Consider the following 20,613-nt stretch of genomic DNA (forward strand, 5'->3'; position numbering starts at 1 on the left):
GTTTAACCCCATACACAAAACTAAACTCAAAATGGGTCAAATACCAGAATGTAAGTCTTGAAACCATAAAACTCTTAGAAGACAACATAGGCAAACATCTCCTGAATGTAAGCATGAGCAACTTCTTCCTGGATGCATCTCCTTGAGCAAGGGAAACAAAAGCAAAAATGAACTCATGGGACTATATCAAACTAAAAAGTTTCTGTACAGCAAGGGTCACCAACAGAACAAAAAGGCATCCTATAGTATGGGAGAACATATTTGTAAATGACTTATCCAACAAGGGGTTAACATCCAAAATATATAAAGAACTTATACACCTCAATACCCAAAAAGCAAATAACCCAATTAACAAATGGGCTGAGGATATGAAGAGACAGTTCTCCAAAGAAGAAATTCAGATGGCCAACAGACACATGAAAAGATGCCCCACATCACTAATCATCAGGGGAATGCAAATTAAAACCACAATGAGATATCACCTCACACCAGTAAGGATGGCCAGCATCGAAAATACTAACAACAAGTGCTGTCGAGGATGGGGAGAAAGGGGAACCCTCCTATACTGCTTGTTGGAATGTAAGCTACTTCAACCATTGGGGAAAGCAATATGGAAGTTCCTCAAAAAACTAAAAATAGAAATACCATTTGACCTGGGAAGCCCACTCCTTGGAATTTACCCAAATAATACAAGTTCTTATATTCAAAAAAGACATATGCACCCCTATGTTTATCACAGCACTTTTTACAACAGCCAAGATATTGGAAGCAACCTAAGTGTCCTTCAGTAGATGAATGGATAAAGAAGAGGTGGTACATAAACACAGTGGAATACTATTCAGCCATAAGAAACAAATCCTACCATTTGCAACAACATGGATGGAGCTGGCGGACCTTATGCTTAGTGAAATAAGCCAGGCAGAGAAAGACAAGTGCCAAATGATTTCCCTTATTTGTGGAGTACAACAATGAAGCAAAACTGAAGGAACAAAATAGCAGCAGACTCAGAGACTCCAAGAAGGAACTAGTAGTTACCAAAGGGGAGGGGTGTGGGAGGGCAGGTGGGGAGGGAGGGAGAAGGGGATTGAGGGGTATTATGTTTAGTGCATGCGGTATGGGGGATCACAGAGAAAACAGTGTAGCATGCAGAAGGCAAATAGTGATTCTGTGGCATCTTACTACACTGATGGACAGTGACTCCATTGGGGTATGGGGGGGGACTTGGTAATATAGGTAAATGTAGTAACCACATTGTTTTTTCATGTGAAACCTTCATAAGAGTGTATATCAATAATACCTTAATAAAAAAATGTAATGAAATGGTCATGATTTAATTGCTTTTAATTTTTTAAATATCAGCCTACCTGATATTCTAGAAGATATCTAAAAGAATATGTTTTAAAAATGGATAATTACTATATGAGTCATTAAGCAATTATTGCTGAAAGTTTCCTATACACCTGTGGTATATTCCAATTACAGATTCTTTCTAATGTAAATATAATCATCAAAATTTTTTCACAAGAGAATTTGGGTTTAAAAGGAAAGCCTCAAATTTAAGGAACAATCCAACATTTTAAATCTTCTGTTGTAAATTTAACATAATTCAAATAGACACATTTCGTAACAATGAGTCACAATGCTTAAAGATAAACTCATGCTTCCTATCTTAAAAATAATTGTACTAATAAAAATCTGAAACCTATTAAAGTGTTTTATCTTATAAATGGACATTGGCACTCAGTTGGTTACCTGGCCCTGGTCAGTCACGTTTTACATGATCTCCCAGTACACTGATATATTTTGCACGGCTATAGTTCTAATATCCCTTCAATCCCCTAAATGCATGTTATTCTAACTGTTCTTACATATGACAAAAATAGATTATGTCCTGGATTTAGAAGCAGGGACCTGTAGATCATCGAAGCATACATTCAGCAAAGTCTTTTATGACCTAGAACCAAGTCTAGGCACTCCCCAACACATCAACTCATATACCCCAAACAACCCATCAGACTCACTTTATAGTTACTCAAGTATCAACTATAACCACAAAACTGATTAAATTACCCAGCCTTTTTTCAACAGACTTTTAACTTCATAATACAAGTAAAGGTACTAATGAGAGGCTTCGTAGTTTTTAGTATTAAAATACATCATCATATTCTGTATGTGCAGTAGGCTCCTGCTTAACATCCCAACCATCCAAAGCCTTTTAGAAAAAAAAAAAAGATGAACTTTGGGATTTTTTTCATGTTTACAGCTTTGTCCCCTGGCTCTCTAAAAATTCATGGGCTCTAAACCTGAGTATCAGAAGGCACTATAGTAGTGTTCAGTTTTAACATTTGCAGATAGAACAAATCTGCACCACTGAACAATTGTCTTATGATTTATTCAGAAAAGTATTGGCCGACCTCTAACTGCATATGGTATTAGAGTTCCTAATAGCACCACTTAACCATGAAAGTGCCTGGAAGCATTTTATAAATTTTAAACCACATTGGAAGTTATAACTAATTAGTCAGAAACAAAAACCAACTAGGAAATATTTCAAAACCAGATGCTCTGATTATTTCACACTTGTCAGGTTTTCCTACCCAAGAGCTCGGACTTCCAGCCTGCCTCTAGGTACCAAGCCATTTTCTCCTAGCCTGTTTTCCTATAAAAATTTGTGTAAAAAAAGAAAACTGATGACATAAATATGCACAACCTTTTCCCTCATTCAAGAATCCTATCCTGAAAGATTAAAAGTGTGTAACTGTTTTCCAATTTAAGAGTGAAGTGGAACCTGGGGGCCTGAGCATGGGGGTACGTAGCCCACGGCCACCAGGTGATCATCCTGGCCTGCTGGCCGGCCTGTGAGCTCATACACTGAGCTCCTTCCGCACCAAAGGAGGCTTTGCAGGCATGGTTCCCCTAGTTATGAAGGGTTCTGGAGACCAGGTCTGTTTTTTTCACAACACTGTATCTCCAAGTGCATCTCAGCAAAAATTTGAGGGCATTATTCAGTCAAATGAGTTTTAGTGAGTATGAAGCACCTCACCATAAAAATGATCATTTTGATTGGCCACTGAAACAAGCGGGTGGCAAGCTGCCACAGAAATTACCCATTAATGGAGCCCTAAGGTCCATGCCAACTTGGCCGCTGGCATTTATGAAACTTTCTTTTCTGCCTATTCCCACTCCGTTACATGGCCTGGACTCAAATAGCCAGATTTACATACTGCCCTCAAGGGGAAGACTTCCAGCATCTTGACTTTCATCAGCAACTCCAGGGGTGGGAGGTGGCCAACACTGGGGCAGAGATTACCTGCACTAAGGGTCTGTCTCCTTGGAAGGGGACCTCAGTAACCAACAACGACACTCTAGGACAAATTTCAGCTTAACATTTGTCAAGGAAGTTGCTTATTCTTAAACAATAACAGCAGGTTAACATTGTGCCATTTAAATATCATCACCAGTTGGATTATGACAAAGTGATTGGACTTTTCTACATTTTAGTTTCCTAGCTTTTTGAAGACTGCATAGTTGTACTTTGTCAGAGAGGAAGAAGCCAAATTTGTGATTTCTGACTCACAGTATAATTTGCTTACTCTGGGTACTTTGAACGTTAGGAACCATTTCAGTCTCTCACATTCAGCATCTGCAAAACTGTTTTTTATCTGGGAAAATGAGACTGGCTGTCCTTCCTCCTGTGTATGCTTATGTTCACTCTTGACCAGTGCGCAAAAGCATATTAGAAGAGCTTAGAATGGGATGCAAAGTTCACCTAGCTCACACCTCAATGCTGTATTTTCTCTGCTCCATCTCCTCAGCTGGTTTCTCTTTGTCTCAAGATCCAGGGAGACCAACGGTCAAATCCATCCCAGCTGGAACAGAAGCTTGTCAAGGTGATACCATCTGCAGAAACCTGTAGGCCCTGGAGGGCCTGTTGTGCCAGGCCCAGCTGCGCACCTCTGCTTATGCACCAAGCATTCTCATGACCTGGGAAATCTAATCTCTACTACCTTTGGGGAAACAAGGGAGGCTCTCCCCGATGTAGCCACCCACCAAGGCTCCGACTGGTGGCAAGGTGCTGGGCGGTGGGCGACTTAGCTCCCAGAGATGTTGCGTGTTCCTCACCACGCCGGCTTGCACCTTCTCTGGGGGCAGGACGACGCCCTGGAAGGGCCCAATCCAGGTGCCCTGCTGGATCCTTTGCGCCGCACAGATGCCGTAGGCCAGTCCGGGCACGGTGCTGGTGCACAGGCACACCTCCCGCGGCAGGTCCCGAAGCCACTCGGGCAGTTCGGGCGGGGGCGCGGCGGCCGCGGCGCTGCTGGTGCCCACGAGCCAGCGCAGCGAGTGCAGCGGCCCGTGCATGGGGCACTCCCCGTTGCGGTTGTCCACACACATGTCGCAACCTGTTGGAGACAGGTGAGGGGAGGGAGGGGAGACGGTTAAGCCGGTCACCCGGGCAGCCCATACTCGGGTAAACCCCTGAAACCACAGCATCCCCTCCTGGATAAGCCACCCGCGAGGGAGGGGACGCCGTGAGGGCCCCGAGGCCGCCGGGAATGGGGCGGAGGGAAACCCGCGCCGCTCCCTTGGAATCTGCCGCACCCGAATCCAGCTGTTCCGAATCGAGACCCTCGGCGCCCCCAAAGACCTTCCGAGCCAGGTGCTGTCGGCACGGTTGTCCTTTCCGCGGAACCAAGGGCTCTCTGTCTCTTTCCCTCCTCCCTTCCATCTCCGGTTCCCTCTGATCCTCCCGTTCCCGCGGGTCCTCTCCCCACACGGTGTTCAAGGCGAGTTTATCCTGACGCTGACGTGAGGGCACCAGAGGGGGACGGGTGGGGAAAGTGGGGCTGTTCTAGCGGGATTTACGTGCCTGTGACTGCGTGGAAGCCCATCCCAGAAGCCAAAAAGAAACCAACAGCAAGTTTAACAGTCGGAGTAATGGGTCTTTACTGATCAGGATAATGGCTCAATAGAGAGAACCCCAACTCCCACCTAGATGGCTGATCCCCAAAGCTAAATGCAATTGATAAGTAAAGTGAGAGCTGTCATGAGGCAAGCTCTTTCCCACGTTCCCCAGAGCAGCCCGCATGCAAGGGGGCCCCCATCTTTTTTTTTTTTTTGAATGGCTATCAGTCTTGACATTTTATTGAAATGTATTTACACTCATGTCAGGGACAATAAATGACAATCAGAGCTAATGTGGCCTTGGGACCCTCCACCTACGGGCCTGAGGCCACCACCACCGGGCATGGTCGCCAGAACATTACTCCTCGGGATGACCATTCACTTTTCTTTCTAATTTTGTTACCTTAAAATCTATTTTCAAAGTAATACAGCTATATTATTTTAAAAGTCAAGTCATTTTATAAGGCTTGTAGCAAAATGCAGCATCCTCTGGCCCACTTCTATTGCTAGCTCCTTAGAGGCAAACACTTTGAACATGTTAGCTGTTACAATTAATAATTACCTCTCTATATTTAAATTACATGTTTATGCTGTTTAGGTCTTGATTTCATTTGCTTTTTTTTCCTTATTAATCTACAATTACATTAAGAACATTATATTTATTAGGGTCACCCCTGCACCAAGTCCCCCCCACAAACCCCATTACAGTCACTGTCCATCAGCGTAGTAAGACACTGTACAATCACCACTTGTCTTCTCTGTGTTGTACAGCCCTCCTCATGTCCCCGCCCCCCGCATTATACATGCTAATCATAATGCCCCATTTCTTTTTCCCCACCCTTATCCCTCCCTTCCCTCCCATTCCTCCCAGTCCCTTTCCCTCTGGTAACTGTTAGTCCATTCTAGGGTTCTGTGATTCTGCTGCTGTTTTGTTCCTTCAGTTTTTCTTTGTTCTTATACTCCACATATGAGTGAAATCATTTGGTATTTGTCTTTCTCTGCTTGGCTTATTTCACTGAGCATAGTACCCTCTAGCTCCATCCATGTTGTTGTAAATGGTAGGATTTGTTTTCTTCATTTTTAGGAACCTCCATACTGCTTTCCACAATGGTTGAACCAATTTACATTCCCACCAGCAGTGTAGGAGGGTTCCCCTTTCTCCACAACCTCACCAACATTTGTTGTTGTTTGTCTTTTGGATGGTAGCCCTCCTTACTGGTGTGAGGTGATGTCTCATTGTGGTTCTAATTTGCATTTCTCTGATAACTAGCGATGTGAAGCATCTTTTCATGTGTCTGTTGGCCATCTGAATTTCTTCTTTCGAGAACTACCTGCTCAGCTCCTCTGCCCATTTTTTAATTGGATTATTTGTATTTTGTTTGTTGAGGTGCATGAGCTTTTTATATATTTTGGATGTCAAGCCTTTATCAGATCTGTCATTTACGAATATATTCTCCCATACTGTAGGGTAACTTTTTGTTCTATTGATGGTGTCCTTTGCTGTACAGAAGCTTTTCACCTTGATACAGTCCCACTTGTTCATTTTCGCTTTTGTTTCCCTTGCTCAGGGAGATATGTTCATGAAGAAGTCACTCATGTTTATGTCCAAGAGATTTTTGCCTATATTTTTTTCTAAGAGTTCTATGGTGTTTCATAACTTACATTCACGTCTTTGATCCATTTCGAATTTACTTTTGTGTATGGGGTTAGACAGTGATCCAGTTTCATTGTCTTACATGTAGATGTCCAGTTTGCCAGTACCATCTGTTGAAGAGACTGTCATTTCCCCATTGTATGTCCATGGCTCCTTTATCAAATATTAATTGACCATATATGTTTGGGTTAATGTCTGGAGGCTCTATTCTGTTCCACTGGTCTGTGGCTCTGTTCTTGTACCAGTACCAAATTGTCTTGATTACTGTGGCTTTGTAGTAGAGCTTGAAGTTGGGGAGCAAGATCCCCCCCAACTTTATTCTTCCTTCTCAGGATTGCTTTGGATATTCGTGGTCTTTGGTGTTTCCATATGAATTTTTGAACTATTTGTTACAGTTCGTTGAAGAATGTTGTTGGTAATTGATAGGGATTACATCAAATCTGTATATTGCTTTGGGCAGGATGGCCATTTTGACGATATCAATTCTAACTGGCCAAGAGCATGGGATGAGTTTCCATTTGTTAGTGTCCTCTTTAATTTCTCTTAAGAGTGTCTTATGGTTTTCAGGGTATAGGTCTTTCACTTCTTTGGTTAGGTTTATTCCTAGGTATTTTATTCTTTTTGATGCAATTGTGAATAGAATTGCTTTCCTGATTTCTCTTTCTATTAGTTCATTGTTAGTGTATATGAAAGCCACAGATTTCTGTATGGGGCCCCCATCTTACTGGCCAGTCTCTGGATGCCCAGGGTCCCTGGGCCAGAAAAGGCTGGGTAGCTGTGGGAAACAGGGCCTGTGGTGACCGCATTGTCAGATCCCAGTGGCCTCCAGGTTATTAATGGGCCTGGCAGAGGCATGGTGTCTGCGCCCGGCCTGATGGACCTGCTTCAGAGAGGAGGCCTCAGCACCCACTTGCACAACCCAGCCTCCTGGACCAGCATCCCTGGGGAGCCACAGCAGCCATTGAAACCCAGCCCTGTGGTGCTGGGCCTGGTATCCAGCGAGTCCCAACTGGCAGAGATGAGGATGGCCAGAACTTGACACACCTGCACCAGCACTGGGTGGCAGGTCACCCTCAGGGCTTCCCAGTACCTGCAGCTGGCATAGTTGTAACCCATCCTGGTGGCTCACCCCTGGTGTGCCCTACCCCTGCAGCAACAGAGTGATGCCCAAGGAACTTCTGAAAAAGTGAGTCACTGAGGAGTCTTATGCTAAGAAACACCTCGGGAAGCTCAGCATGGTGAGCAAAACCTTGTTCCCCCATTTGTTTCACAGGGAACTGAGGGCTGACATGTGAACATCCTATGTCAGTCAGAAGGGATCCAGCGGGTCCAGTGGGCTGTGCTTCCCCCCAGTCTGCTCTCCCAGTCCTCCCCAGGGCCCAGGAACCTCCAAAATATAACACTGACCCCTCCCCAGCAACACAAACTAATGTAAAAGCAGTATCAGGGGAAGAGGAGCCAAGGTGACACCACAAGTAGGGCAGTGGAAATCTCCTCCAAAAACCATATATATTTTTGAAAACACAACTAATCCTAAAAGAGAGACCAGAAGATACAGTACAACAGCCAGGCTACATCTACATCTGCAAGAACTCAGCATCTCATGAATAGGGTAAGGTACAAACCCGCTACCCAGCAGGACCCAAGCACCCCCCCCACCCCAGCTCACCAGCGGGAAGAATGGTGTTGGAGCAGGAAGGGAGTGGAAGCACAGGACTGCTAAATACCCAGCCCTTGTAACCTGCATCGGGAGCAAAGACACACATTGCATGGTGTACTAGAAATTAGAGAAACGGGAAAGTAAAATCTGCGAGTGGGTCCCCAGAGCCAGCTGGCCTGGGACTAAAGAAAAGTGAGTACTTTTTGAAAGTCTTAAATGGACAGGGACTTCACATCTGGATGGAATCCTCCTGGAACACTCTGCCTAGCAAGCTGGGAATCCTAAGGAATTTCAGTTGGCCCAACCCCCAGGGGGGAAACCCAGCCCTAAAGCCCCTAATGGCAATAAGCACCCTACTATTTGTTCTCCCTGGCCGGCACGGTCTCACCACAGCGATGGAGCAGCCGGAGAGTGGCCCTGCCCACACCAACCACGCAGAGTCTCCCCCCAGTGCACAGCTACCCGGGCAAGACCCAGAGGCTGCCACCAGTGTGTAGATGCCCAGCACAGACAGAGGAAGCTGTGGTAAGGCACCAAGGTGCACCACTCTCACAGAAGAACACACCTGGTGTGCCTACCCCGCCCACGGCAGCTCAGAGGAGTAACCCAGGCACTGCACCAAGTGTGTGGGTAACCAACACAGGCAGCATAGAAGAGGAAGGTGAACAGCAAGCAGGAAGGGACTTTGTTCTCCGAGCTGACACATGCACCACTTGCCTACAACTACCACTATCACCATGAAAAGGCAGAAGAATCTGGTCCAGTCAAAATGACCCAGAAAACACCCAAGAGAGGGCCTGCAGAGATAGATATAACCAATGTACCTTAAAAAGAATTCAGAACAAAGGTCATAACCATGCTGATGAATCTGCAGAGAAATATGCAAGAGCTAAGGGATGAAGTCAGGAAGGAGATTACAGAAATAAAACAAACTCTGGAAGGATTTAGGAGCAGACTCGATGAGATGCAAAGGACCATTAATGGAATAGAAATCAGAGAACAGGAATACAGAGAAACTGAGGCAGTGAGAGAGAAACGGATCTCCAGGAATGAAAAAATATAAAGAGAACTGTGACCAATCCAAATGCAACAATACTCACATTATAGGGGTACCCGAAGAAGAAGAGAGAGAAAAAGGGATAGAAAGTGTCTTTGAAGAAATAACTGCTGAAAACTTCCCCAAACTGGGAGAGGAAATAGTCTCTTGGACCATGGAAGCTGACAGATCTCCCAACACAAGGGACCCAAGGACGACAACACCAAGACATATAATAATTAAAATGCCAATGATCAAAGACAAGGACAGAGTATTAAAGGCAGCCAGAGACAGAAAAATGGTCACCTACAAAAGAAAAACCATCAGGCTATCATCAGACTTCTCAACAGAGACCTTACAGGCCAGAAGAGAATGGCATGATATATTTAATGCAATGAAACATAAGGGACTGGAACCAAGAATACTGTAGCCAGCATGATTATCATTTAAGTATGAAGGAGGGATTAAACAATTCCCAGACAAGCAAAAGTTGAGGGAATTTGCCTCCCGCAAGCCACCTCTACAGGGTATTTTAAAGGGACTTTTCTAGATGGAAACATTCCTAAGGCTACATAGATGTGACCAGAGAAAATAAAATTACACCAAAGAAAGCAGACCAACCAAATACTAACTAAAGGCAAAAAATAAAATCAACTATTCACAAAAGCAGTCAAAGGAAACACAAAAGAGTATAGAATAAAACACCTAACATACAAATGGAGGGGGAAAAATGAGAAGGGACAGAAATAAAGAATCATCAGACTGTGTTTATAATAGCTTAATAAGAGAGTGAAGTCAGATGATTAGATAGTAAAGAAGCTACCCTTGAACCTTTGGTAACCACGAATCTAAAGCCTGCAATGGCAATAAGTACATACATTTCAATAATCACCCTAAATGTAAGTGGACTGAATGCACCAATCAAAAGACACAGAGTAACAGAATGGATAAAAAAGCAAGACCCATGTATATGCTGCTTACAAGAGACTCACCTCAAACCCAAAGACATACACAGACTAAAAGTCAAGGGATGGAAAAAGATATCTCATGCACACAATAGGGAGAAAAAATCAGGTGTTGCAGTACTTGTAGCAGATAAAATAGACTTCAAAACAAAGAAAGTAACAAGAGATAAAGAAGGACATTACATAACGATAAAGGGGAAGTCCAACAAGAGGATATAACCATTGTAAATATATATGCACCCAATGCACACAGAAGCACTGACATATGTGAAACAAATACTAACAGAATTAAAGGAGGAAATAGAATTCTAGGAGACTTCAACACACCACTCACACCAAAGGACATATCTGCCAGACATAAAATAAATAAGGACACAGAGGCACTGAACAACACACTAGAAGAGATGGACCTAATAGACATCTACAAAACTCTACACCCAAAAGCAGCAGGATACACACTCTTCTCAAGTGCACATGAACATTTTCCAGAATAGACCACATACTAGGCCACAAAAAGAGCCTCAGTAAATTCAAAAAGATTGAAATTCTACCAACCAACTTCTCAGACCACAAAGGTATAAAAGTAGAAATAAATTGTACCAAGAAAACAAAAAGGCTCACAAACACATGGAGGCTTAACAACATGCTGCTAAATAAACAATGGTTCAATGCCCAAATTAAAACAGAGATCAAGCAATATATGGAGACAAATGACAACAACAGCACAAAGCCCCAACTTCTGAGGGACGCAGCAAAAGCAGTTTTAAGATTAAAGTATATAGCAATCCAGGCCTATTTAAAGAAGGAAAAACAATCCCAAATGAATAGTCAAAAGTCACAATTATTGAAACTGGAAAAAGAACAAATGAGGCCCAAAGTCAGCAGAAGGTCAGAGAATAAATAAAATTGAGAAGAATAAAACAATAGGAAAAAAATCAATGAAACCAAGAGCTGATTCTTTGAGAAAATAAACAAAATAGATAAACCCCTAGCCAGACTTATTAAGAGCAAAAGAGAATCTACACACCTAAACAGAATCAGAAATGAGAAAGGAAAAATCATGACGGGCCCCACAGAAATACAAAGAATTGCTAGAGAATACTATGAAAATCTATATGCTAACAATCTGGAAAACCAAGAAGAAATGGACAACTTCCTAGAAAAATACAACCTTTCAAGGCTGACCCAGAAAAAAAACAGAAAATCTGAACAGACCAATTACCAGCAAAAGAAATTGAATCGGTAATCAAAAAACTACCCAAGAACAAAAATCTTGAGCGAGATGGATTCATGGATGAACTTTATCTGACATACAGAGAAGACACAATAACCATTCTCCTTAAAGTTTTCCAAAATATAGAAGAGGGGGGAATACTTCCAAACTCATTCTATGGCATCATTCTAATACCAAAATCAGGTAAAGATCCCACAAATAAAGAAAACTACAGACCAGTATCCCTGATGAACATAGATGCAAATTCACTGAACAAAATATTAGCAAACCGAATTCAAAAATACATCAAGAGTATCAAACACCATGATCAAGTGGGATTCATCTCAGAGATGCAAGGATGGTACATTCGAAAATCCATCAACATCATCCACCACATCAACAAAAAGGAGGACAAAAACCACATGATCATCTCCATAGATGCCAAAAAAGCATTTGACAGAATTCAACATCCATTCATCATAAAAACTCTCAACAAAATGGGTATAGAGGGCAAGTACCTCCACATAATAAAGGCCACATATGACAAACCCACAGCCAATATCGTATTTAACAGTGAGAAGCTGAAAGCTTCTCCTCAAAGATCAGGAACAAGACAGGGATGCCCACTCTCCCCACTGTTATTCAACATAGTACTGGAGGTTCTAAGCATGGCAATCAGACAAAACAAGGAAATACAAGGCATCCAGATTGGTAAGGAAGAAGGAGGACAACACCAAGACACATCAAGGATCAAGGACAAGGAAAGAGTTTTAAAGGCAGCTAGAGAGAAAAAGGTCACCTATAAAGGAAAACCAATCAGGCTAACATCAGACTTCTCAACAGAAACCCTACAGGCCAGAAGAGAATGGCATGATATACTTAATGCAATGAAACAGAAGGGCCTTGAACCAAGGATACTGTATCCAGCACGACTATCATTTAAATTATGATGGTGGGATCAAACAATTCAACAAGCAAAAGCTGAGGGAATTTGCTTCCCACAAACCACCTCTACAGGGCATCCTATGCTCTAGATGGGAGCACCCCTAAAAAGAGCACAGAACAAAACACACAACATATGAAGAAGGGAGGAGGAGGAATAAGAAGGGAGAGAAGAAAAGACTCTCCAGACAGTGTATATAACAGCTTAATAAGGGTATAGAGGGCAAGTACCTCTAAAGCCTGCAATGGCAATAAGTACATATCTTTCAATAGTCACCCTAAATGTAAATGGACACATAAAAGACATAGAGTAATAGAATGGATAAAAAAGCAAGACCCATCTATATGCTGCTTACAAGAAACTACCTTAAACCCAAAGATAAGCATAGACTAAAAGTCAAGGGATGGAAAAACATATTTCAGGCAAACAACAGTGAGAAGAAAGCAGGGGTTGCAGTACTAATATCAGACAAAATAGACTTCAAAACAAAGAAAGTAACAAGAGATAAAGAAGGCCACTACATAATGATAAAGGGCAGTCCAACAAGAGGATATAACCATTCTAAATATATATGCACCCAATACAGGAGCACCAGCATATGTGAAGCAAATACTAACAGAACTAAAGAGGGAAATAGACTGCAATGCATTCATTGTAGGAGACTTCAACACACCACTCACCCCAAAGGATAGATCCACCGGGCAGAAAATAAGTAAAGACAACAGGCACTGAACAACACACTAGAACAGATGGACCTAATAGACATCTATAGAACTTTACATCCAAAAGCAACAGGGATATACATTCTTCTCAAGTGCACATGGAACATTCTCTAGAATAGACCACATACTAGCTCACAAAAAGAGCAAAATTCCACAATATTGAAATTCTACCAACCAATTTTTCAGACCACAAAGGTATGAAAGTAGAAATAAATTCTACAAAGAAAACAAAAAGGCTCACAAACACATCTTAACAAACATGCTACTAAATAATCAATGGATCATTGACAGAATTCAACATCCATTCATCATAAAAACTCTCAACAAAATGGGTATCAAACTGTCACTATTTGCAGATGACATGATATTGTACATAAAAAACCCTAAAGAATCCACTCCAAAACTACTAGAACTCAGCAAAGTTTCAGGATACAAAATTAATACAAAGAATCCTGTTGCTTTGTATACATTAAAGATGAACTAGCAGGAAGAGAAATCAGGAAAACAATTCCATTTACAACTGCATCAAAAAGAAAAAAATACCTAGGAATAAACCTAATGAAGGAAATGAAAGACCTATACCCTGAAAAGTACGAGACACTCTGAAGACAAAATAAAAGGACACACTCACAAATGGGAACTCATCCCATGCTCTTGGCTAGGGTCAATTAATATTGTCAAAATGGCCATCATACCTGAAGCAATCTACAGATTCAATGTAATCCCTATCAAAATACCAACAGCATTCTTCAATCAACTGGAAGAAATAATTCTAAAATTCATATGGAACCACAAAAGACCCCAAAGAGCCAAAGCAATCCTGAGAAGGAAGAATAAAGTGGGGGGAATTACACTCCCTGACTTCAAGCTCTACTACAAAGCCACAGTCATCAAGACAATTTGGTACTGGCACAAGAACAGACCCACAGGCCAGTGGAACAGAATAGAGTCCAGATATTAACCCTAACATATATGGTCAATTAATATTTGATAAAGGAGCCATGGATATACAATGGGGAAATGACAGCCTCTTGAACAGCTAGTGTTGGCAAAACTGAACAGCTAGCTATATGGAAGAGAATGAAACTGGACCATTGTTGAACCCCATACACAAAAGTAAATTTGAAATGGATCAAGGCCCTGAATTTAAGTTATGAAACCATAAAACTCTTAGAAAAAAACCTAGGCAAAAATCTTTTAGACATAAACAATTTCCACTTCTTCAGGAACATATCTCCCCGGGAAAGGGAAACAAAAGCTAAAATGAACGAATGGGATTACATCAAGCTAAAAAGCTTCTGTACAGCAAAGGATACCTCAGCAGAAAAAAAAGGCATCCTACAGTATTCATAAATGACATATCCGATGAAGGTTTGACATCCAAAATATATAAAGAGCTCACTCACCTCAACAAGCAAAAAGCTTATATTCGAATAAAAAATGGGCAGACGATCGGAACAGACAATTCTCCAAAGAAGAGATTCAGATGACCATCAGACACATAAAAAGATGTCCACATTGCTCATCATCAAAGAAATGCAAATTAAAACCACAATGAAATATCACCTCACACCAGTAAGGATGGCCACCACCCAAAAGACAAACAACAACAAATGCTGGCAAGGATGTGGAGAAAGGGGAACCCTCCTACACTGCTGGTGGGAATGTAAATTAGTTCAACCATTGTGGAAAGTAGTATGGAGGTTCCTCAACATGCTCAAAATAGAAATACCATTTGACCCAGGAATTCCACTTCTAGGAATATACCCTAAGAATGCAGCAGCCCAGTTTGAAAAAGACAGATGCACCCCTATGTTTATCGTAGCACTATTTACAATAGCCAAGAAAGTGTCCATCAGTAGATGAATGGATAAAGAAGATGTGGTACATATACACAATGGAATATTATTCAGCCATAAGAAAAATACAAATCTTACCATTTCCAACAACATGGATGGAGCTACAGGGTATTATGCTCAGTGAAATAAGCCAGGCAGGGAAAGACAAGTATCAAATGATTTCACTCATCTGTGGAATATAAGAACAAAGAAAAAAACTGAAGGAACAAAATAGCAGCAGACTCACAGAACCCAAGAATGGACTAAGAGTTACCAAAGGGAAAGGGACTATGGAGGATGGGTGGGAAGGGAGGGATAAGGGGAAATAAAGGGGCATTACTATTAGCAGATATAATGTGAATGGGGGAGGTACGGGGTAGCTGTAAAACACAGAGAAGACAAGTGATTCTATAGCATCTTACTACACTGATGGACAGTGACTGTAATGGGGTATGTGGTGTGGACTTGATAATGGGGGGAGTCTAGTAAACATAATGTTGCTCATGTAATTGTAGATTAATGATACCAAAATAAAAAAAATTGACATATACATATTTTATTAGTTCTTTTTTACTGTGACAAAAAATATTGGAAATTGGTCCACATTGCCTCCCCAAACACTACAGATCCATAGTTTACAGTCATAAACTAATCATGGTTAGTATGCAACCATGTCTGTGGCTTTGTGAAACGGGTCCAAGGCCCCACACTTCAAATAACCTTCCCTACAAGGCCTTCCTGGTGCTCAGGTATCTCCAGGTGCACACAGGTCAACACCATTCAGCTAACTGTCCATACTCACCTGCTCCCCTGAACTCCCGTGTTCAGGTCACCATTTGACTATCATCAATTTAATATCACCAAAGGGCTAGTCTGGTCTTTTCAATACTGTTTGTAAAATTCTAGGTCACCAAAGGCTAAGAAATGAGTCTACAGCATGAAGCGTGAAAGGAAGGGTCACTGGAACATTTCTCTGTCTTGCCTGGATAACCGTATGACTGCTGCTCATGCTCTTCGGGGGTATCTTGTCTCTGAACAAGTTCCCCACGATCCAGCCTCATACACTCCACTGAGGTAACATATAGTCACCATTTAACACTGAGATTTTTGGATATTAATATGACAGAAAAAAATATATATATTGAGTAATTGATTCAATAAATGAGTTTGACTATTTGCTTTCTTCCTTTGTCTAAAAATTATGAACTTCAAAATCTACGTCTAATGTCACTTCATACAAGGGACCTTCACCAATTCATATTCCAACCATGAGCTTATAGTTTTCTCATGGCCCTAAAACATCTACTTGCTGGGGAATATTAATCACCATTTGATGCCTTTGTTGGAAAATAAGGGATGAAGTAGACAAAATTAAAGCATGCAGGTGATTGTCTTGCTAATACTTGGGCACTTTGAAAGGAGCATTTTTAGAAGATAGTATATCACATACACAGCCACCAAACAGAATGCAGATACAAGAACGGAAAGAATAAAAACTCAATAAAGGAGGGAGAATTGAAATTTTAACCATTCATGGGGAATAATTTTACATTTACAGAAAACTAGCATGGACATGAGTTATACAAACAATAACCACAGGCTCTTTACCAAGACTCTCCAGTTATTAACATTCCACCTTTTTTGCTCTGTCACTTCCCCCTCTCTCATCCCCCTCTGTATCACTTAAATCAATATCATAGTTTCTCATGATATTTTCCCTCTAAATATTTTTGGTATTTATTTCTAAGAATGTGGATATTCTTCTACAGACAGTGCAGTTATCAAACTTAGTAAATGTAACATAAATACTGACTGTATAATCCATTTTGAATGGAGAAGGGTTAGAAATTGAAGAGTTTTCTACTACATGCAAGTAATTCTTAAAAAAGTGTAAAACTTATAAAAATCTGAATAATTCTGATGCAAGATTCTAAACTTATGATATATAGAGTAACGTATAAGTGCATCGATATCAAAGTTTCCTACTATATGGTTTCTTGAAAGATGGATCCCACATTCAACATTTTCTTCAGAGCCCCCATAACATACTTATTCCTTAGACTATAGATCAAAGGGTTTAGCACAGGAGTGAGTAAGGTGTCAAAGACAGATGCCACCATGTCCTTCTCAGGAGTGTGGTAGGAGCTGGGGAGCATGTAATTGTACATGGCAGCCCCATAGAAGAGGGTGACCACAGTCAGGTGGGAGGAGCAGGTGGCAAAGGCCTTCTTCCGGCCCTCTGCCGAGTTCATCCTGAGGATGGTGAGGATGAAGTAGGAAGAGTCTGAAATGATGGTCACAGGGATGAGCAGCATGAGGACGCAGCAGAGGTATATGAGTGTCTTATACAGGGAGGTGTCTGAGCAGGAGAGCTTCATCACAGCAGAGACCTCACAGAAGAAATGATGGGTCTCCTGGGATCTGCAGAAGGGGAAGGTCATGGTGATGGGAGTGAACAAGAAGCCATCCACTGATCCCAGGAGCCAGCAGCCAGATACCAGGAGACACACCCTGTGGTTCATGAGGACAGGGTAACGGAGGGGATGGCAGATGGCTGCATTGTGGTCATAGGCCCTAGCGGCTAGGGTGAAACATTCTGATCCTGCCAGTGTCACATAGAGGAACATCTGCATCCCACATCCGGGGGCTGAGATCGTGTTCGCACCCGTGACCCAGTCCACGAGCACCTTGGGCACAGTGACAGAAATGTACGTCATGTCCATGAGAGACAACTGGCTGATGAAAAAGTACATGGGGGTGTGGAGGCGGGCCTCAGAGCGTATCAGAAGGATCAGGATGGTGTTTCCAGACAAGGCCATCAGGACAACCCCAAAAATGACCATGCGAAGGAGGACTGGGTGTTTGCATTGACTGAAGATTCCCACCAGGATGAACTCTGGTCTTTCTGTGTGGTTGGCCATCCAGGTGGTGTCCTCCATGATTTCAGCTGGCCCACCAAAGAGAGAAGTAATGGATCACTCATGAGATGCCACCTGCTGAATGACTAGTGTGTGTGTGTGTACTCGTGTGTGTGTGTGCACGTATCAATCCAGTTATGCTAAATGGAGGAAACCTTATGGTCCTGGACAACTAGAGGTTACACGTTACCAGTAATTCTATGAATATACCAGAAGATTAATAATTTACACCTGTGGGACAAAATAAATGGTAGCTTCTGAAATTGTCAAAGTTCATGGTCATGAGATGACCTTATGGTATATGTCCTTTTTCAAGTATGGAAATTTGCACAGTCACTGGTGTATACAAACACAAAAAGTGAATTATTAAAGATGGGGTATCACTTTCTAAAGTTTTTGTTATAGGACACAGAATTTCACTTATGCTCTTAAAAACTCTTGAAGTTTCATTCAATATAAGAAAAAGTTTACATTTCACAGTGCATGCAAATACTGAGTCATTGCATTGTACACCTGAAACTAATATGTTATATGTCAATTTTATACTTCAGTTTTAAAAAAGACTTAAAAAGTAGCTGAATCACAGTTTGAGATAATCCATATGAATGTCTGAACCCATTGTGCCCGTGAAACTGGGTCACACAGTGAAGGAGTGAAGTTGGGGGTTGAGCTGTACATTCACAAGTAGCCTGTGGGCCTCACCAAGGAACCCTTCGGACATCCTAGGGGCAACATTAGGAGCCCAGACTCTGAAGCCGTACTGCAGCTGTGGGTCCAGCTTATCCTGCACCCACTATTCCGCTGTCCACTCTACATAAAATGCACACAAGCACAACGATCTCAGGCACAGTTAGGAATAAATGAGCTAAAATAATGGAAGTGGTTAGATAATGCCCAGTTACAGTGAATACACATAATACCACTATTTTAAATAATTAATATATAGAGAGAGAATTGTGCAGAATATATGTAAGTGAGGGCTCTTGATATTCTTTTCTGGTAATATAAGACACACTGTTAGGTCAGTTCACCAGGTTTAGTATCTATATATGCTTTTGATAATTTTTATTCCATAATTTCTGTATTCTTAAAGAACTTAAGCATTACTTATTATATGTGTATATAGACACATATAATTACAAAAACTTTTAAATTATTAAACACAAGTATATAAATAAATATACACATATACTTCTTATTTTAATCCTGGTTAAGCAGAACTTTATGCAGATATCCCACTTTTTTCTATGTAGTACATGTTTTCCCAAGTTGAAATTCATCATCTTAAAACTTCTGCCATTTGCTATACATATTGGGGACAAGGAATGGGATGTAGATAATCACTGACATCTATCAGACAAGTTTTTGTTTTCCCAAATGTTATCTGCTTTAATGTACACAGAAAATAATTTTCATGGAGACTGAGATACAAAGAGGAAAATGGAGTAACACTGAGAGATTTGACTCCAATTCCCTGTTAGGCCCTCTGTCTTGCTGCTCACAGCCAACTTCTGATTCATCTGAAGATGAATCAAAGACAAATTAAAATTCATTACACATAGGAAGGTCACAATCAGTCTACTCAGGAACAAATACTATATAAATATGATTAAAAGTAGAATTTTAAAATAACTACAATATAAATAAAATGAGTGATAGATGCAAAGATATCTGATATTAAGAGAATCAGTAATAAGTTCATCTGCGTCTTGTCATGAAGATTAGGTATCTGCAGATTTTCAATTTCTTAAGTGTTAAAATGCAGTAATGGAAGGAAATATGGGCTCCTTTTTCTGGAAAAAGTTGAGAGGTGGTTATATTTCAGGGAAATTTCATAATGCTCCTACACATATAAATATATTTTATACTATTGTGTTAATTTCAAATGTTAATAACTATATTCAATTTATTAACAAATTGAATTTATTCAGGGTGTTAGAACAGCAGACAACAGAGACAATTATTTCAATTTCTTAATATAAATATCCAAGAAATCTGGACACATTGCATTAGAAAATATAACCTTTCTTTCAAATTCCACCCTCCCTGGCATATGGATTCTGAGCTCTGTTCTATTGATGGTGTCTTTTGCTGTACAGAAGCTTTTCAGCTTAATATAGTCCCACTTGTCCATTTTTGCTGTTGTTTTCCTTGCCTGGGGAGATATGTTCAAGAAGAGGTCACTCATGTTTATGTCTAAGAGGTTTTTGCCTATGTTTTTTTAATAAGAGTTTTATGGTTTCATGACTTACATTCAGGTCTTTGATCCATTTTGAACTTACTTTTGTGTATGGGGTTAGACAATGGTCCAGTTTCACTCTCCTACATGTAGCTGTCCAGTTTTGCCAGCACCATCTGTTGAAGAGACTGTCATTTTGCCATGGCTCCTTTATCAAATATTAATTGACCATATAGGTTTGGGTTAATGTATGGAGTCTCTAATCTGTTCCACTGGTCTGTGGCTCTGTTCTTGTGCCAGTACCAAATTGACTTGATTACTATGGCTTTGTAGTAGAGCAAAAAGGTACCCTACAGTATGGGAGAATATATTTGTAAATGACAGATCCGATAAAGGCTTGATGTCAAAAATTTATAAAGAATTCACACACTTCAACAAACAAAACAAATGATCCGATTAAAAAATGGGCAGAGGACCTGAACAGACAGTTCTCTAAAAAAGAAATACAGATGGCCAACAGACACATGAAGTTGGGGCTGATATCCCCCTTAGCTTATTCTTCTTTCTCAGAATTGCTTTG

The 20,613-nt window shown here is 41.1% G+C and overlaps 1 protein-coding gene and 1 long non-coding RNA gene across 2 annotated transcripts in view; both read right to left on the reverse strand.

The window, feature by feature from the left end:
• The window catches only part of LOC118972708 (uncharacterized), a 350,716-nt gene that overhangs the window by 117,818 nt on the left and 212,285 nt on the right, over positions 1-20,613 (reverse strand). The gene's annotated exons all lie outside the window — the stretch shown is intronic.
• On the reverse strand, positions 16,922-17,875 carry LOC108389132 (olfactory receptor 2T29-like). Its single transcript, XM_073221950.1, has one exon. The coding sequence runs from the start codon at positions 17,873-17,875 to the stop codon at positions 16,922-16,924; it is 954 nt and encodes a 317-aa protein (XP_073078051.1).

This window comes from Manis javanica, chromosome 14 (genome assembly GCF_040802235.1).
Source record: "Manis javanica isolate MJ-LG chromosome 14, MJ_LKY, whole genome shotgun sequence".
Classification (NCBI taxonomy): Eukaryota; Metazoa; Chordata; class Mammalia; order Pholidota; family Manidae; genus Manis; species Manis javanica.

What these genes read in the sequence shown, in the direction of transcription:
- LOC108389132 (XM_073221950.1), bottom strand. Translation starts at nt 17,875, where the DNA reads ATGGAGGACACCACCTGGATGGCCAACCACACAGAAAGACCAGAGTTC.